At 35.6% G+C, this 18,145-nt stretch overlaps 2 protein-coding genes across 30 annotated transcripts; both read left to right on the top strand.

Annotated features, from left to right (window-relative positions):
* The first annotated feature begins 9 nt into the window (after positions 1-9).
* Positions 10-3,570, top strand: LOC140786141 (organelle RRM domain-containing protein 1, chloroplastic). Its single transcript, XM_073134366.1, has 9 exons — positions 10-553; positions 652-749; positions 1,420-1,663; positions 1,759-1,856; positions 1,938-2,003; positions 2,577-2,651; positions 2,829-2,897; positions 3,000-3,106; positions 3,191-3,570. Exons 1-9 carry the CDS (start codon positions 216-218, stop codon positions 3,293-3,295), a joined length of 1,200 nt encoding a protein of 399 aa, XP_072990467.1. The 5' UTR covers positions 10-215; the 3' UTR covers positions 3,296-3,570.
* Positions 3,571-8,558: 4,988 nt separating this feature from the next.
* LOC140786368 (MADS-box transcription factor 23-like) lies at positions 8,559-17,736 on the top strand. Of its 29 annotated transcripts, none has more exons than XR_012108619.1 (11): positions 8,559-8,700; positions 8,830-9,065; positions 10,068-10,146; positions 15,017-15,078; positions 15,492-15,591; positions 15,669-15,710; positions 15,793-15,834; positions 15,995-16,149; positions 16,234-16,273; positions 16,410-16,473; positions 17,424-17,736. XR_012108619.1 is itself a non-coding variant. In XM_073134750.1 (10 exons), the coding sequence occupies exons 2-9, from the start codon at positions 8,884-8,886 to the stop codon at positions 16,250-16,252; spliced, it is 678 nt and encodes a 225-aa protein (XP_072990851.1). In that variant the 5' UTR covers positions 8,573-8,700; positions 8,830-8,883; the 3' UTR covers positions 16,253-16,273; positions 16,410-16,579. The 29 variants fall into 29 exon arrangements, 10 of the variants coding, with proteins under 10 accessions (XP_072990851.1, XP_072990848.1, XP_072990849.1 ...); XR_012108615.1 differs by having other exon boundaries at positions 15,793-15,876; positions 16,237-16,303; XR_012108617.1 differs by lacking the exon at positions 17,424-17,736 and adding an exon at positions 16,565-16,667 and having other exon boundaries at positions 15,793-15,876; positions 16,237-16,303.
* Positions 17,737-18,145: the final 409 nt, after the last annotated feature.

The raw sequence follows: 18,145 nt of genomic DNA, 5'->3' as shown, positions 1-18,145 counted from the left end.
TTGTAAAAAGATTGCTAGTCGAGATAAAAGTTCATATTGACCTTTAGTCGAACGGCTGGTGGTCAGTAAAAAGCTAACTGAAAGAAACAAAGGAAGACAAAAAAAAAAAAAAAAATCTCTCTCAATCTTCTTGGTTGTAAGAAGCCCTCCTCCTTCATTGCTTTGATACTGCTGAACTCACACTCTCCGTGGTCGTCGGCGGTAGTCGCCCGGCCATGGACGTCCTCCTTCTCCTCCAGTCCATCCCCTTCTCCCCATCTTCTCCTCTCCTCCGCCTCTCCTCCATCAAATTCGCCGCCTTCCCCGTCTCCTTGAAATCCACCGAACGCCCCTTCCCTCGCCTCGCCGTCGCCACTCGCGTCTCGTCGTCTTCCGCCCAATCACTGCCTTCAATTTCGCCCTCGACAGCGGAGGCGGCCTCGCACTCTCTTCTCTCGCCCATTTCGTCGAGCATCCGGTGGGTGGTCGCGATGGAGAAGCCCCCAGGCGTCGGGCCATCGAGAAAGGAGGTTGTTGATTATTATGTTGAAACCTTGGCTAAGGTTTTGGGGAGGTGCGGATTTATTCGTCATTATTTCCTTCTTTTGCGTCTCATCTTGCTTTGTGTTTTGAGAAACTAGTGTGGTGTTCTTTTTGTTGTATACTGAGCAGTGAGAAGGAGGCCCAGATGTGTATTTATGATGCTTCGTGGGAGAACCATTACAGATTTTGCTGCGATATTGATGAGGGAGTGTCTAGAGAGCTTGCCCGTGAGTGTTGCGATTAATTATGTCTTAATATTTATGCATAAGTTCTCATTACTGAATAGAAACATTTATATTAGGTCGGTGTTACATTTTTCTCTTTTATATTCATCTGATGCTATACACTGGTAATCACTCTATAGTTTGGTCGATCAATTGTCAATTGTCTCAATTACAATGGCTGCATACAGATGGAAGCTTCAAAGTATTTTGAGCTATCTGATTTAAGTCTCTCAAACATTGAAAACCCAAATAATGGCTTCTTATCACTACAGCATATTGTGGTAATGCTATGTTATGCTTCCCAGTACAGGATGCAAACTCTTTTTTTTTTTCTTTGTTAGAGAAGATATGCCAATTTTATATTCTTGGACTTACTAAGTAGTATCATATTAGAGCAACTCAAATTCAGTTTGTGTACATAAAGTAACATTATACCAATTGCAAAATTGCATAAATTGAAATTCCTGTGCAAAATGGCTTCTACTAAATACTTTCCATATGACAACTGGAAGTTATCCGGTTGAAGTAAAGATCGCATGTCTGGTCTATTTGATAGTTTGTAATCTTGACTTAGTATTGTTGTTGGAATAGTAAAATTTATTGGCAATACCAATTTCATCATCATCAATTATCAGAGTTAACATGCGGTTAACTGTTTCTCAACTCTATGTAGGTTTGCCAGGAGTTTTATCTGTTAGGCCTGATGGGGATGAAGAATCTGGGAAGAAGGATTATAGCAACTTGAACCTTTCATTAGCTGAGCAGTTGAAATCTGATAGTAATACATCTAGCTCTTCCCCAACAGGGAGTAAAAATGAATACTGGCTTGTTCAAATGGAGAAGCCTGGGGTTGAAGTCGTGACAAAGGCACAGATGGTGGACAATTACACTCAGATCCTAACAAAAGTTTTGGGGAAGTAATACTCTGTCTCCTTGCCCTGTACTTCACTTCAACCATGCTTACACTTTCCTTTATGTCACGTTTATGTTTCCATAATCAATATTTTTGCAGTGAGAAAGATGCACAAGTTTGCATATATCATATCTCCTGGGAGAAAGATTTTGGGTTTTGTTGCCAAATAGATGAGGAATGTGCAAATGAATTAGCTGGTTAGTGTTTTTGTACTTCCATGATCATATGTAATAGACCTTGCTTCAAACAGACAACTAAGAGATTTAAGTTGTCCGCAGATGTGGCTGGAGTGCTATCCGTTCGACCTGATAAGAATTTTGGGTCTGATAACAAAAATTACAGAGGTTTGTCACATGTCTTATTCACAACCTCAGTACTTCCAATGATTTTTGCTTGTCTTCTTTTGGGAACTTCTGTGCTAAAGTTTGTGCATTTGATTTTGGGTTTACAAACATATTGTAACATTCAGTTTGATGCAACATATGCTGCTACATCTGATATTCGTTAATTGCCAAGGGAATCCTTATAATACTTGGACTAATGATTCAGGGACACCATGGATCAGTATATGAGATATAAATTTTAAAAGGAGAAACATTTAGCTTAGAGAAGCCAATGTTCTATCTAGCTTGATTTTGGTCAAGCACATAGAATGGGTCTGACAAGTCTGTCTTGCTAAGAAACAGTTCATCACTACTCTGGACACACTACAACATGGGTTGTGAATGGATGAACTGCAGCATGCAACCTTACACTGTATCCAGTGACCAATATCAATCTTCTAATGGTCAACTCTTCATTTATTAGCAGCTACTTGGTGTGGAACAGCTAAATAAGCATGCACATATATACACTATCTAACTTCTATTTACCTGTATGTAAAATGTGTGGCTAAGAAAGCTTGTTGCATTTTTCAGGAGATGATGACTTGATGAAGTCAGCGGAACTAAATCAATTATCAGATGTCAAAACCAAGCGCCTTTTTGTGACTGGTAAATTAACCCTTCTGCTGTTGTTAGGTTTCCCCCCTGCCTCACTTTTATTAGTTTATGTAGCTTATTCGATATTACAATTTCTATCAAAACGTTCTTTTGTATTTCTTTTACTCGGTACACATCAATATCTTTGATAGATTTACCTTTAACTATTAATAAATACTATTTCGGCAGGGCTTTCATTCTACACATCTGAAAAGACTTTGCGTGCTGCCTTTGAAGGTTTTGGTGAGCTGGTAGAAGGTATATGATGCTTTTGCTTTGCCAATTCATGAACTGTTAATTGATCATTTTACTGAACTTATATGTGATGATCATATATTTTGTTTTCCCCCCTTGCAACAGTCAAAATTATAATGGACAAGATCTCAAAAAGGTCAAAGGGCTATGCCTTCATAGAGTACACAACAGAAGAAGCAGCAAGTGCTGCTCTGAAAGAGATGAATGGAAAGGTGAATCATGATTCAGTTTCTTGTTATAAAGCTTGCCAAAATATATCTTGGGAGTATGACATGCCTAGTGTTTTGTTTTCACAGATAATTAATGGGTGGATGATAGTTGTTGATGTTGCGAGGACTAATCCACCTAGAAACAGCAGGGGCCGTCCACGGCCCTTGAGCCCATTGTCTTCCTCATATTAAAGTGGTTTTTGATACAGAAGTTGGCGACAACCAAATCAAAGAAAGGCATGGGTGAATGTTCAGTTGCCTGGTCCGATTGGCCTCTTGTTATCAACTTGCAAGAGATCTGGGGGTGCTCTAATCAAATCCTCTGCAGTATATGAAGTTGCAACCTAGTAGCTCCACTCATCGTACATGTCCATCTGAGTGTGTTCTGTACTCAATGAAATTGTTGACAATTTTGTGCATCCAACATTTCTAACATCTTTCAATGTTGAAGGAGAATTTCTTACTTATACTCGGTCTTGCGTTATTTAGCTTCACAGATCTGTTCGAGAGAAGACATCTTTCAGTCAATAGCAGGACTAGAAATTTTGCATATGTGAAGTAATGTGACAATGCATCCACTGTCTATCAGAAAAAAAGAAGGAAAAAAATAAAATGAACAGATCTACTGTCGGGACAAAAGGGGCAAAAGTTTCTCCTTAATCCATCTTACATTATCCACTTTATTCTTGTAGTTGCTCAATTATATTTGTTTGATTTATTGCTCTTATATCATCTGTCAGGTTTTTATGCTAGTTTCACTGATATCTAACTGAGTTCATATTATCTGATCAGTGGAGAAATTTGGGAAGATCTATCTACATATGGAGAATGCTCCACACCCCCTTTTTGCATGAACTTAATTTATAAAACCCAGATAAACCAATTCATTGTGGGTTTCTCTGAATTCTTAGTGAAATAATTAAGTACTACTATTTCATAGAGTAATTAACATCCTATATATATATATATATGCTTCCTAGTAGGTCGTTGAAGCACTAAAAGGTTCCCTAATCTCAAATTGCACACAAAAAAAAGTAACCAAATAAAAACACACAGATGGCCTAAAACTGCAGACTGCACATTAGCCAGGTTTAGCGTGCACCACTTGGTCTACTTTGGAACTATCCTCCATTGATCCTATTGCTTATCATCATCATCGTCGTCGTCGTCTTCTTCTTCTTCTTCTCTCTCGTTCTTTCCCTTGCTCTAGCTCTCGCCTTCTCCCTCGAATCCTTCATTACTATCGGATCGACTGCGCCTTTCCTCGATATATTTCTTCTCTTTCTCGGAGGTGTGAGTGAGATCGACTTCTTGTTATCTGAGGTTGTTATCTGCTCACTTCCAGCACTATGATGATCACTATGCATGGTCTCATTCTTGGCACTATTTGATGCAGTGAGCTGCTCTATAGCGGAGTTGGCGTTAGTCAGAAGCCATTCTATAGTCTGGCTTGCCTTGTCGAACCCTAGCCTGTCTTGCAGAGCGAAGAACTTCGTGGCTATCTTTACCGACAGTCTCATTCGCCGGTGTCGCAGTCCTTGCGCGGTGCAAATCTTGCTATGTCGATCGGCTTTCCGACTTGGCTGCATAACCGGAGCTACTACCGTCTTTTTTTCGCCGACCTGTGTCGGCGGCGATGGAAAAGAAGAGAGAGGGTGGTCTGGCTCTTCGTATCCATATAATGACTCATCTAAGAAACATGGAAGGTTAGGATAAGGTATCATCTTAATTTTGAGTGCAATGTCTTCCAGTAAACGTACGTAGCTCTACTAGCTTGATCTGAAAGATGAGGATAGGGATAAGATGGTATGAATGAAGTTAGTAAAGAGGAGAGGTAGTAGTAGTAGTAGTAGTGTGAGCTTAAACTAGCTAGCTATCAAGACATTGATGCCTATTTATTGCTTACGTTACAGTCCAAGGACTTGACTAATTAGTTTGCATGCCTGATCTCTTGTATCATAATTCTAGCTAGCTAGAGATCAGAGAAAGAGATTAAAGAGTGAGTGGAGAATCGATCACTTGGATTCCAAATCTTTCAACAAGCTTTCTTTCCACTCCACCATCTACAACCAAACGTGCTCAAGAATGCATGCATGGGAGAATGGTCTTTGCTAGTGTGAGTGTGTGCTTCCAGCTCATAGATTGTTACCTTTTGCCATCTTTGCGTGGATGCTCTACTTTGAGCTTTCATCCAAAACCTTGCTAATAATATCTCCGGCTCCAATCACCACACAAATTAAGATGTTATATCGTGTTAAAATTGGAATTAAGAAAGAAGGTTATAGAAATAGAAAGCCTGCGTAGACTTGGGTAACATTGCCCTAGATGGAGTAGACTGCTAAAAGGATTCATCTATGCATGCTAGCTGTTATACCATGCAAGAAAAATAAAAAAAAATGGGCCCTTGGACATGACATACTATGGAAAATAATGCAATTCCACATGTTAGAATACTCAATAATAGAGGCCCAATTTGGTTATGTGGAATACCTTTGAGGGACAAAGAAAATTAGGTCCCCCTATTTGAACCAACCAAGATCCATCACTTTATTTGCTTGTAGACTTTCTTCTTTTTGAGTACTAGTTGTTAACTTCTCCACACTAGTTTTTTTCATTAAATTAATCCTTTTTAAGGCCATAATCTCACATTTATGAGTCTTACAAGTGTGAGCGAAGAGTTTAACTCTTCAAATCCATAAATTAATTTGAGGTGTGATTTATGTGCTTGGATCAGTCCCAACTCAAATGGCCCTTGTCAATGCTATATATATATATATATATAATCTATTAGGCCAATTAACAACTTGATATTGGCTTGATTTGGGCTAAGAGAGCAACATAATTGATGTTAATCTATAACCACATACACACACACACACACACATAAAAAGGAATCTTCATATCAACTTTTAGATTGCAGAGAAAATCTTAAATTGGTGGGGTTTGAGTTAGGGGGAATAATTGACTAAGACGTTGTTGTCTTTATGGTTGCGGATGTTTTGTAATTAAGTAATGATCTTGGGTTGTACCATGCTGGGAGTTTTTAAGAAGCAAAGAAGATCTAAGCATCTCAATGATGAATATTTTGCTAAAGGAGTAAGTACTTCAAATATTATGTTATATAATATAAAAGCCAACTCAAAGTACACTTAGGCTTTCTCATTGGTTACCTCGTCCATTCACATGTGAAGGAAGCATCAACTACGCCAACACCCTTCTCCTCCTTCCAAAGCTACTCTCTTTGTACATGCTAAATGGCTCTTGGGGTTTGAAGTATCTCCCATATATTAACAAGATGAAAAAGAAGAGCTCATTTTATTACCCACTAACCCTAATGGCATTTCATTAGTTAATTAATGCTTAACTCGCTTTTCTAATTAAGGCAGGTGACATAATCAAAAGCCACTTGGGGGGGGGGGGTTTAATTAATCTTTTATAATTAGGCGGGCAGCCCCAATGAGGTTTCTTTTCATGCATGTATCATGATGTGGGTATTATTGACACTAGTCCTCACATAAGCATTACCACTATTAATTTAATTACAAAATAGTGTTATTAGTTCCTAATGGTGTTGAATAAAAAATGTAATATATAGAAAAATGAATGTGAATTGTGATACTACTACGTTCATCACATTCACATTATGGATAACTTTATTTTTTATTTTTTTAATCTCTATTATTATAAATTTACAATGATCATGAGGAAATAAAATCTCATGGGGTAGTAACTAGTAAAAAGCTCATTGGTTGAACGTAATGTGCCCACGTGGGGCTTGACTGGATGGGATTCCTTGCATCGGCCACTGCAGCAAACCTCGTACCGTACCTCTGGAACCTCGCGCTCGGTGTAAGCGTGCCAAGAATACTCTCGGTTGGTGGATGCATCGATCCTCCACTCCTTCACGTGCATGTCGGTCTCCTGGGCTTTTGACACGTACCCCCACTTCAATCTTGTATATATATATATACATATACACACCAGTTTATGGTTATGATTTAGTTTGGAAGCAACTAATACTACTACAAAGAAACTTTTGAGACATGAGAAGGTAACAAGGTAATCATGTGCATGTATAATTTTGCTTCTCCCTTGCACATTTGATCAATTTATATACTATTAATTTTCTTTAGAAAGCTCTAGTTCCATGATTAATACTTTCTTCAAAACTATACAGAGAGTCCTCCCTCAAAAGTGATGTTATGGCAATCAACATTAGCTAGAAAAATCCACAGGCTTGTTTATCAACATAAACACATGAAACAAATAGTAGGAATAAAAATATAATGTTAGTTGAACCAGGGTTAGTGCTCCTTGATTGAGTGGATCCAATGCTAATGTCAATGATTAAGACCGTCCACCGGCTATAATAATTATATCTAGCAATCAATTATTCTTGTGATGTGTAATAAAATCATCGGTGGACCTAGCATATGATAATATTCAATGATATATATTAGCTCGAATCGTAGTTTATTTTAGTTGACTCAATCCAATAGCGATATTCTAAGAAGCTTGTTGAGAAATGTAAGTAATGGATCTTTAAAATATTATGTTAGATTATCAATTAACTTAAAATTTTAACCTATATCACCCTCATTTTCTACTTGACAAATCTACTTTTTTTGTTGTTGTTGTTTTAACTAAAGTATAAAATTAAAAGTGAACTACTTAGGTTTGAATAGATCATTGGTTGTCCATTGACAAGTCTCATATTATACCTCGCAATCATGAGATCATCACTTAGATGATAATATCCAATTTGAGAAATAGGGCACTAATGATAGTGTCATGTTTATTGTTTTAAAAAAAAAAAATATCGTCATATTTGGCATCTTCCTTAGATCGCCATCAATATATAGATATATGTAGTGTAACTTAATTGGAATTACCCTAATATAGCTAGTAGTCGCACCACACCTTCTTCCTTGCAAATAAATAAAGCCAATAACTAATTACGTCACAAAAATTAGTTAGTTAAGGGCAAAATATCGATAAGATTCTTGTGGGTCCCTTGAAATATATCCCAAAATAATCATAAACTATGGCTAACTAACGTTGGAATGTTAGCTTAGAGTGGAAGGTAAAATGATCGAGTATGAAGATAATGGAAAGAATAATACATACATACATACATACATACGTGAGAGAAATTAAAATCGGCAACGTTGTTGTTCCTAACTTTCCGTGAGATGATGTTATTTACATTTAAGCCCTACGAAGCACGAAGGTTGGGATGAGGGGTAAAATGGTCATTTTAGGGATGCCCCTCCGCGCCACCCCTACCCTAGGCCCTAGGAATCTAGAGCCGCCAGGGGAGGGGAGGAGGGAGAGGACCGTAGGGCACACGTATTCGCGTCCACACGCGTCAGCAATCTATTCGCCATGCAGCGCTCTCGAAAGAAAATTGCAAAAAACCGCCCTAGAAATAGTAAAATTAAGAAACAAGGACTTCGCTGTTGGCCAACCCTTTCCATTCATGGAAGAATAAACAAATCGATATGAGGTTTTAGGTCTGCCACCTGATCTCAAAAGAGACATCCCAATACTCCCTCCTTCTTCTTCTTCTTCTTCTTCCTCAAAAAACTCGGAAAAAGGTTTATTTTCTCTCTTTAGATCTCTCTTTTTATCCTCCTCCTCCTCCTCCTCCTCCTTCTTCTTCTTCTTCTTCTTCTTCGTCTTATTCTTATCTTCTTCTCTCTTTTTTTTTTATTATATTTGATCAGTTAATACTTAGGAGGAGGAGGAGGAGAAGAAGAAGAAGAAGAGGATATAAAAATATGGGGAGGGGAAAGATTGTGATAAGGCGGATTGATAACTCCACAAGCAGGCAAGTGACTTTCTCAAAGAGGAGGAATGGACTGATCAAGAAGGCCAAGGAGCTCGCCATCCTCTGCGACGCCGAGGTCGGCCTCGCCATCTTTTCCAGCACCGGCCGCCTCTACGATTTCTCCAACACAAGGTATAACCACCACCTCCTACTCCTCCTCCTCCTCCTTCTTCTTCTTCTTTGTTTCGTCTAAAGCTGCATGATATAAAATTTTCTCAGTAAATCTTGGACTTTTTATTTTTTTCTACCAATGGTTTTGGATTTGAGGTAAGTAAATAGGGCTTTCTTTGGTTGTTAAAACAACGGTAGATGTTTGTCGAATAGGGTTTTTAAGGTATTCGGGACAAATCTATACATTTTGTAAGTTAGGGTTTCTCCATCTCTTTTATTCTTCATGATTGTGAAAGTAACTATCGCCCCCTCCTCTTCATCGTCTCTTTTTCCTAGTAGTTTCTCTTCCTTTAACAGGCAAGTCTGTTCATTGGATGGATTTTATAAAAGGAAAAGACTCAAAAGAGCATCTATAAGAAGCTATGATAATTCATACATCTTTGTCGAATAGAATCTTTAAATGTACGTTTACACTTTTATGAGTGAGAAGAATCCTCATTTGTCAGAGATAACAAATTATTCGTTTGGACAGTTAGAATAAATTTTCTTTTGGCTACTGAAGGTATTTATTATGTCAGTCTTTTGAGATACAAATGATGATTTTGATCATAACCACATCGAAGATGATTTAATTGTCACACATATAGAAAGAAAGTGGATAACATAGATCTTGAATCAGATTACCTTCCAACTATTATTTCCACTCTCTTTGTGGAATTTTTAGGTTTCTCATTTCTTTTCTTGTGGGATGGTACTTCAGCAAGCTTGCTAATTATATCTCATCTCCTACCAAGTTTGAGTTACTATTTACCCAAATTGATAAAGAACAAATGCTGGGGATGAGAAAGTTAATGACTATACTAATTTCTATTTGAACAATAAAGTTGCTTGGCATATGATGATTTTACCTTCAAGATCCAAGAAAGTTAGTCCATATATAAGAGGTTATAAAAGTTTAAATCTCACTTTTTGTTGTTACAAATGATATTAGATTAAGCATGTAATGTATACTTCATTGTCCAGCATGAAGTCTGTGATAGATAGATACAACAAAACCAAGGAGGAGCATAGTCTTGTCGTGAATCCAATTTCGGAGGCTAAGGTATGCTATAAGATCCGATATTTATCGTATTTATTAGTAGATCAAGATTTTGTAGATGCATGCTGGATCTTATAACTACTCTTTTTTGACATTCAATTTGTTTTCATGTCATATTGGAAAAACTAGATGCTAAATAATTTTTGATACTATGACAAACAAGTTCAAGAAAATAAGAGACTTACATTATTTGTTGATCCCGGAGGACATAATTTGTGATCCATAATAAATTTCTAGGGAGATTTTGAAAAAGACGTGTTAAAAGGTGTTGAAAGAAAGAGACATTTGAATAATTTATGTCAATAAGGTTGCCGGAATGATTGATGGAATTCTTACATTTTTGCATTTTTTTTCCTTGATAAGCTATCTGACGATACATAGTAATTAATTTGTCGATGACATTATTAGATAATCTTGTTGACGGCATTGTCTTGATAATAGACCTAACATAATGAAACATGCTAAGAGGTAGAAGTAGGGGTAAGAACTTTAGTATCTAAATTTTTCAGAATAATCCTAAAGCTAAGTGTGTGTGTGTGTGTGTTGATATTTGGATTGGAAGACTTTAATATATGTGGATCGGTAGAAGGGATAGACAGGAATGGACAAGAGACTAAAAGAAGTCTTTAGAAGATTTTTGCGTCAAATGATTTGGCATTTACAAATATGAGAAGCCTTGTTTTTATAGGCTCTATAATTAGTAACTCTACTACCCAAATTAACTTGACAATTATTCGAGTTTCTCTTTTACAAAGAAAACACTACGATTACTCTTTCTTCCCTATGTTTCTCATGCACTTAATAAACAATTTAGAGAAATTTCTCTTGGCATGAGAATTGAAGGACATTAATTTCTAACACTCCTTTTTTTGCACCTTTCTTCACAACTCTAATGAGTTCTCGTATATAAAAGAATCTTCCTTTGGCAAGTGCTTTGGAGAAGATATCAGTTATTTGTTCATAACATACACAATTCTAGATACAGCATCTGCCCAAAAATCATTAGGCATCCCTTTTTTCTTTGAGCATTATGTTTGCCATTTTGTTATGGGTGGATACATTGACTTCACAAAATTTGTCAAATTCTTTGTCACTTCTCAAAACTTTGATAGCGTATTCACTTCTCCACATAAGCTTTAAATTTATTGAAAATTTTGAAAGTTTTACTTTTCTCTTTAAGCAAATAAATTCATGTCCTTCTTATATAATCATCTACAAAAATGATAAAGTACTTGTTATGATTGAACGATGGAGTCTATTTTATTTTCGCATATATCTATGTGAACAAGCTTTAACGATATCTTTGCTCTATAGTCTCCATCTATGGGGAAAAAAAAAGAGTGCTATTGCTTTCCCGAATACATGTTCTACAAATCTCAAACTTGTTCTTGATTTCCGGTAATCCATTCACCATTTCCTTTTTCTTGGCTAAACATCTTTAGCCCTTGAAAGTTAAAGATGACAATATTTTTATGGCACAACCATATGTCATCTATGGCATCATTTTCAATGCAATATGTGATGCATGGTTAAATTCAATAGGAAAGTTCCTATTCTTCTCCATTTTAATCTCAGCAATAATGTGCTTTCTATTCTACTTGTCAAATATTTTGCAAGCATTATCTTCAAAATAAAAGGCCACTTTAAACCAATTGCCCAACACTTAAAAAGAGGTTTTGTGCTAGGTCTAGACATCTCTTATATATCTTAGGTTTTTTGTTTCCACGGCTATCGTATCTTCCCTTTTGCTTGCACTATTGAGCCGTTTCCTATGCGTACATTTGAAATTACTGCAGTATCCATGTTAAGAAAAATCTTTCATCTCTTGACATGTGGTTATTACAGCCACAATCATGATACCAAATATCTTCTCTTTCTTGTGCATAAGATAAATTTTCTTCACTATCCTTCTTTTATAAGAAAAATTAACTTGCTCACTTCTTTTGAGCCTGAATTTCTCTATAGAACCATATTTTTTTGCAGTTATAACACTAATTTTTACAAAGCCATCAATTAGAAGTAGTGCGATTTGATTTCTTGCAAATTTTGCAATAAGAATTTTTAGAAAGCATATACCTCTACTTCTATCTTCTTTTGTGCCTTGGTCTTGATCTTCCTCTTTTTTGTGTCTTCTTTCTTCTAATAGTTTTCTTTATCATTCTTGAAAAAATTGAGATCTAAAAGAAACTCTTGTCTCGAATGCACTTTCAATAGACGGGTCAATATGGCTCACTTTTCTTGCTCATGAGAAAGTAGAGAACCTATTCTTGACCTGATAAACTAGAAATATTTTTGGCCTCCTCTATAATTGCGACTATATAATTATATTTCTCTGATAGACTAATAAGAATTTTCTCTACTATCTTTTGATCAGTAAATTTTCCCAAGAAAACTTCATGTGATTGACATTTTCTATGACTTTGAAAAGTAATCTTTCATTTTTGAAATTTTCAATTCTCTTTTCAAAGTTTGGAGTTTGATATCTTATGCTTCCTTTGCTTTTGAGACTCTAATAATCTTCATACATATTGTCTCTGTCAATCTTCTATTAGAATATCCCATGCTTCCTTTGAAATCTGTATCTTTACTTTCAATTCTTGTTCTTCAAAAATTGAAGAACATTCGCTTTCGTATCCGGCTCTGATGCTGCTTTTTAAATATTTGGATTGGAAAACTTGAACATATATAGATCGGTAGAAGGGATACATATGAATGGACAAGATACTCGCGAAGTCTTTAGGAAACTTTGCTTTAGTTGATTTGATTTTTTTTTTTAGCTTGATTTATAAATATAAGAAGCCTTGCTTTTATAAGCTCTCTAACCAGTAACTCCATTACTCAAATTATCTTGGCAAATACTCTTGAATTTCTCTTTTATAAAAAAACCATTACCTTGCTCTTTCTTCTCTATGATTCTCATGCACTTAATAAATAACACAGAAAAGTTTCTCTTGGCATGAGAACTGAAGTGCGTTAATTTCTAACAGTGTGTACGTGTGTGTGTATGCGTGTACATGCATCAAGAAGTAATCACGCATATTCGACAGAGTTTTCATTATATCTAGCTTGTAATTCAACAGGAATAAAAAAAAACCAAATTTATGATGAAAATGCACATAATTTAGAGCCTGGCACTCGAACTGGTATGCCTCTAGCCTGTTATCTATGATTTTAGTACATTATGAGACAATCAATAATTTGTGGATCAGAATACTAGATAATGAAGGTACAATTATATACAGCACCAAATGATGTTGAGAAAGGATACTAAGCTCGGTTGCTCTCTCTCTCTCTCTTAAAACTTTTAACATGAAATCTTCGGAAACAAAGAAATCTTAGATTTGATAATATTCCCCTCTTAGATTCTTTTAGCCTCTTCAATAAAAGGATTTCCCAAGATGTGGGCAAAGTTGTGGGCTATTCTTAATTTGCCAGCCAAATTTCCCAATGAGCAAGAGTGCCACAATCTATTGATTTTGTTGTGTTATCCCGTGTGAGAATAACCTTACATCGAACAAATCTTTGGGATTGGATGTAGTTCTAATATTTGAAGTCAAGAAGATAAATGAAAAGCACTAAATTCGCAAATATTATCGGGGTAGATAGAGGTACCAATAGATCTATTATTAAGTGTCAGACTTGAAAAGTACTTGTTATTTTGTTCCCTATAAATTAGTGTTACAGGTCTTTTGTAACCATAATATTGTGATGACAATTTCAGCAATGTTCTGAACACAGCTTTTGCTGAATCTGATAGCAAAGCAGTCATAGATGACATGGTAAATACAGAGTAAAGCTTGAAACTCTTGGTCTAAAAATAATTTCTTCTTTAGATTGAAGGCATCCAAGATAAATCTTCTATTGTTAACAACAATTTATACTTGAATATACACTCAGTGACTATCTAATTCATCTGACAAACCACAGACATTCCATATTAAGATATACTAGAAGCAACCATATGGACAATGCAAAACTACATTAGCAGCTCTGTATCAGAGAATAAGTATCTTGTTCCACAGCAAGTTGTGAAACAATATTTAGCAACACCACTGATGGTCTCAACTGTCTCGACAATTGAGATTCACAACGAGTAGTGTGTAGTTGAACAGTTTGTTATGAATGTTACTCCAGCTTGTTATTGGTTAATTGGCCAGAACCTCTTCAAGATCATTCTATGCGGTGCACAGAACCTGGCGTATAGCATGAACTCGTTCTTTGGCTGACACAATGAAAGAACAGTACGGTTCATGCATTTGTTAAACTATAGAGAAATTAGATAATCCAAGACTGAACTACTTTACCTATTAGGACTCTGATTAAAAGATCATTACAGACTCAAGAGGTTGGTATAGTAACAAGCATTCATATGATTATCTAGCCGACACTTCATGACTTTAGAAGATGAAGCTGTAGGGCAAAAAGATGATGTACAGATTCCTCAATCCAAACATAATGCGTTGAGAGCTACCAATCCACACACACACATGAATGCGGAAATGAATGTGAAAATTCCATATTTTATGGACAGGGAATTACACATGAAAGAATATAAAGGTTATCTTATTCAAGAATATGCATTTCCAAACATAAGGACATGTTTACATAAAGATCCAATAATTCCATATAAGTTTCACATTATCTAACTAGAAATAAATGGAGAAGTATAAATATAGCCAATCACAAATAGTTGGGACTAAAGCTTTTTGTTGTTGTTCACATTTTTAATCTCATCCTTTACTTATGTATCGGATTTTCATATTTATTGTACATCACAGTTCTTTCACGAGCTGACAGCTATACTTGATATTCATGCCACGTAAAATATAGCAAAAACCATAAAACTGAACTTTGCGCATGTTACTGACTCTAGTTCTGGCAAAGGGAAGCAGCAAGCTTAAGGCAGCAACTGCACAACTTGCAAGAAAATCATAGGTATGATCATTCACTTAACCCTTGAATAATTTCAAAGTAAAATTACACCTAAAAAGTCACTCATTATTATAAAAAGCATAATCACTGAATACTGTCCACAATAGTTCATCTCTGCTAGTTTTCTTCAGTAGAAATAATCAAATGCCTGTCACATATTAAATGATACTTAAGATTCGATATCTTGAATATGGCACCAAGATGACTGAGAAACCATTCTAAGTGCAAATGACAATTGACCTTCATGTACGACTAAATTAAAACTCCTAACTATAAAAAAAAGTGACAAATTATTTATTAAAACCATAACTTGCATTCAGTAATTCTGTTAAAATGTGTAATAGGAAGTTACAATTAGTCAATTAAAAAATATGTACATAACATGACAATCTACAAATTTTGGCAAATGATCCCAGGCAGTTGATGGGAGAAGAGCTTTCTGGACTAAGTGTGAAGGATTTACAAAATTTAGAGAACCAGCTAGAAATGAGTCTACATGGTGTGAGAACGAAGAAGGTATTAGGCTAAAGCTTCAATCTTTTCACATTTTTGTTTCTTTAGAAATTCTTGATGCAGTCAATTTCACCTTGCAGGATCAACTTCTAGTTGATGAAATTCAAGAACTGAATCGAAAGGTTCCACAACATAAACTAACAATATCTCTTGGTAAAGAAAATGATGCATCAATTGGCTAATTTCTTGCTGTATGCATTGCAGGGAAGCCTTATTTACCAAGAGAACATTGAGCTCCGTAAGAAGGTAAACCTCATTTGTCAAGGAAAAATGGAATTCCATGAAAAGGTATAAGATTAGAGAGCTAAAGGAGTTCAAAAGTGTAGAAAATTATTAAATGAATCATTATAGCACATATTTAATGCTGAATTGGTAGTTTAACACAATTTAAAAACCTGATCCTCAGGTCTACGAAACAAGAGGAAAAAATGGAGTCGGTGGAGATTCACATATTGCATCTATCACAGAGGATGAAGGCGCTTCTGTTCGTCTCGAACTAAGCCAGGCTAACCAGCCACAACAACAAGCACATGGGTTGAACTTTAGAGCACCAAATCTAAGGTAACCTCTCCTTTCCAAGCTTCAAAATATATGAAGCATTTTTTACAAGTTCAATCAACATAATTCAATTTTCTGAACTTGCAGCAGACTCCAACTGCACTAAGAAGATGATCCAGGAAACTTGGTTGGCTCTCTATGTTATTTCATTAATAATGTAATTATTGTTCTAAGGTGTACAATAGACTCCACCTAATAGTAAGATTTTCTGTATAAGCAAGAGCAGGATCAATACTTGACACAATCATATATATGGTGTGCAGCTGATTGGAAGGCTCATTTTCTGTGTAAAGATATGTTGCAGTGAAAATGCAGAGATAATACCAGGTACCTATTTCAAGAACTTCCAATTATCTATTTGCTAATTAAGATGTGTAATTGTAAAGGATGCTGACTGATTTATCATTGCAACAACCAGGATGTTTTTGGATCACCTTAATGCACCGTAACTACTAGTTCCTAACTGTAGTATTTCCTAATTATACCAAATGAATGAAAATCTTTCTACATTAATGCAAAAATAATTTGTGATCTACCAGAAATCATAAAATAGTTCATAAACTCGGTGTCTGGGTAACTCTATTAGCTGAGAAACACGGGAACACAAATAAATATGACATGATACGGACATGAGGATATGATAAATCTTGAAAAAAATAGCATGACACGTTGAGGACACAACAAAAATAAATAATTAAAGCATTATATATATATATATATAATTGATACATTTAAATAAATATTTGCCAAATCTTATAACATAAATACATACGCATGGCATGTATAAATTATTCATAAGAGAAAAATAAAGTGCACACAATGCCACAGTCAAAAATAATAATGCTAATAATACGTGACAATAAATTTAATATTATGAGAATAAATAACTAACTACCTTACTTAACTTTAGTGGATGGCATAGGCTTGTGATTGTTGCATTATATTCTACAACATATGCAAGAAATTCCTGCAATAGATAATTTCTATTATAACATTTTATAACATATGATAAATTTTATGCCCAAAACGTATCTCAAGAATATCCTAGAGTGTCCAAGGAGTGTTCCAAATTTATTCCAATTTTTTTTAATTATCAGATTCATAGGAGTATCCAACATGCATGTCCAACAAGTGTCCGACAAGTGTCAAACATGGACATGACATGCTATTTTAAGTGTCCATGTTTTTTAGAATATTAGTCAGCCATGGGCAAAATGTAAGGAAATGCATGGAATAAGTAAACTGCTTCAAATAATACACACATCGCATGAAAGCAGGGACAGAATTATGGCCTGACGCTTGAAGGATGAGCAAGACACACGCAGTAGGAAGAATTGATGAGCACTGACGGATCTGATGGTCCAATTAACATACAGCCCAAAAGATATGCATTAAAGATATAAAATAGAAAATCTGTAAAATGTGAGGTAAGATCACTCTGTCTTGCCACTCATGCATTCCTATATGCTGAGGCAATATTAGTCGGTCATTATAATCACTGTACAACCATAATTATTGGGCTTAACCAAGTGCTGCCAGGTATATCATTTTTTCAATAAGAAGGCTCAAGAATTCAAGTTATACAATAAATGACATGGCTGATGCACAATCATCATATACTTTTCGATTTTGCATCTCTCGAGTGAGATGCTCTATTTTCTGCTGCATGTATCCTAAAAGATATCAAATGCAAGCCAAATAGCTTCAGAAAATTCCAGCAATTGAATCTATGTTTCATTGTTTTGTATAAGTCATTGTAAAGTATTGACGGTAGAAGGGGCTTGTAAGGAAATGACCTAGTACATTGCACAACATAGAGAATTCAGAATAGTGACATCTAAGTTACAGTTAAATGTGTGATACATCATAAAGCAGAACAGGACTACTAGGCAAATGACTTAATGATATAAGTAGATAAGCTCCCAGTCATGTCCTTCACATAGAAGCAGTTTCATCTGAAAAGTTGACACAATCTACAGCTCCGAATAAACATCCACCA

Source organism: Typha latifolia, chromosome 4, assembly GCF_019914945.1.
Source record: "Typha latifolia isolate L0001 chromosome 4, TyphaL0001v2, whole genome shotgun sequence".
Classification (NCBI taxonomy): Eukaryota; Viridiplantae; Streptophyta; class Magnoliopsida; order Poales; family Typhaceae; genus Typha; species Typha latifolia.
This window is presented reverse-complemented; position numbering and strand designations above follow the sequence as displayed.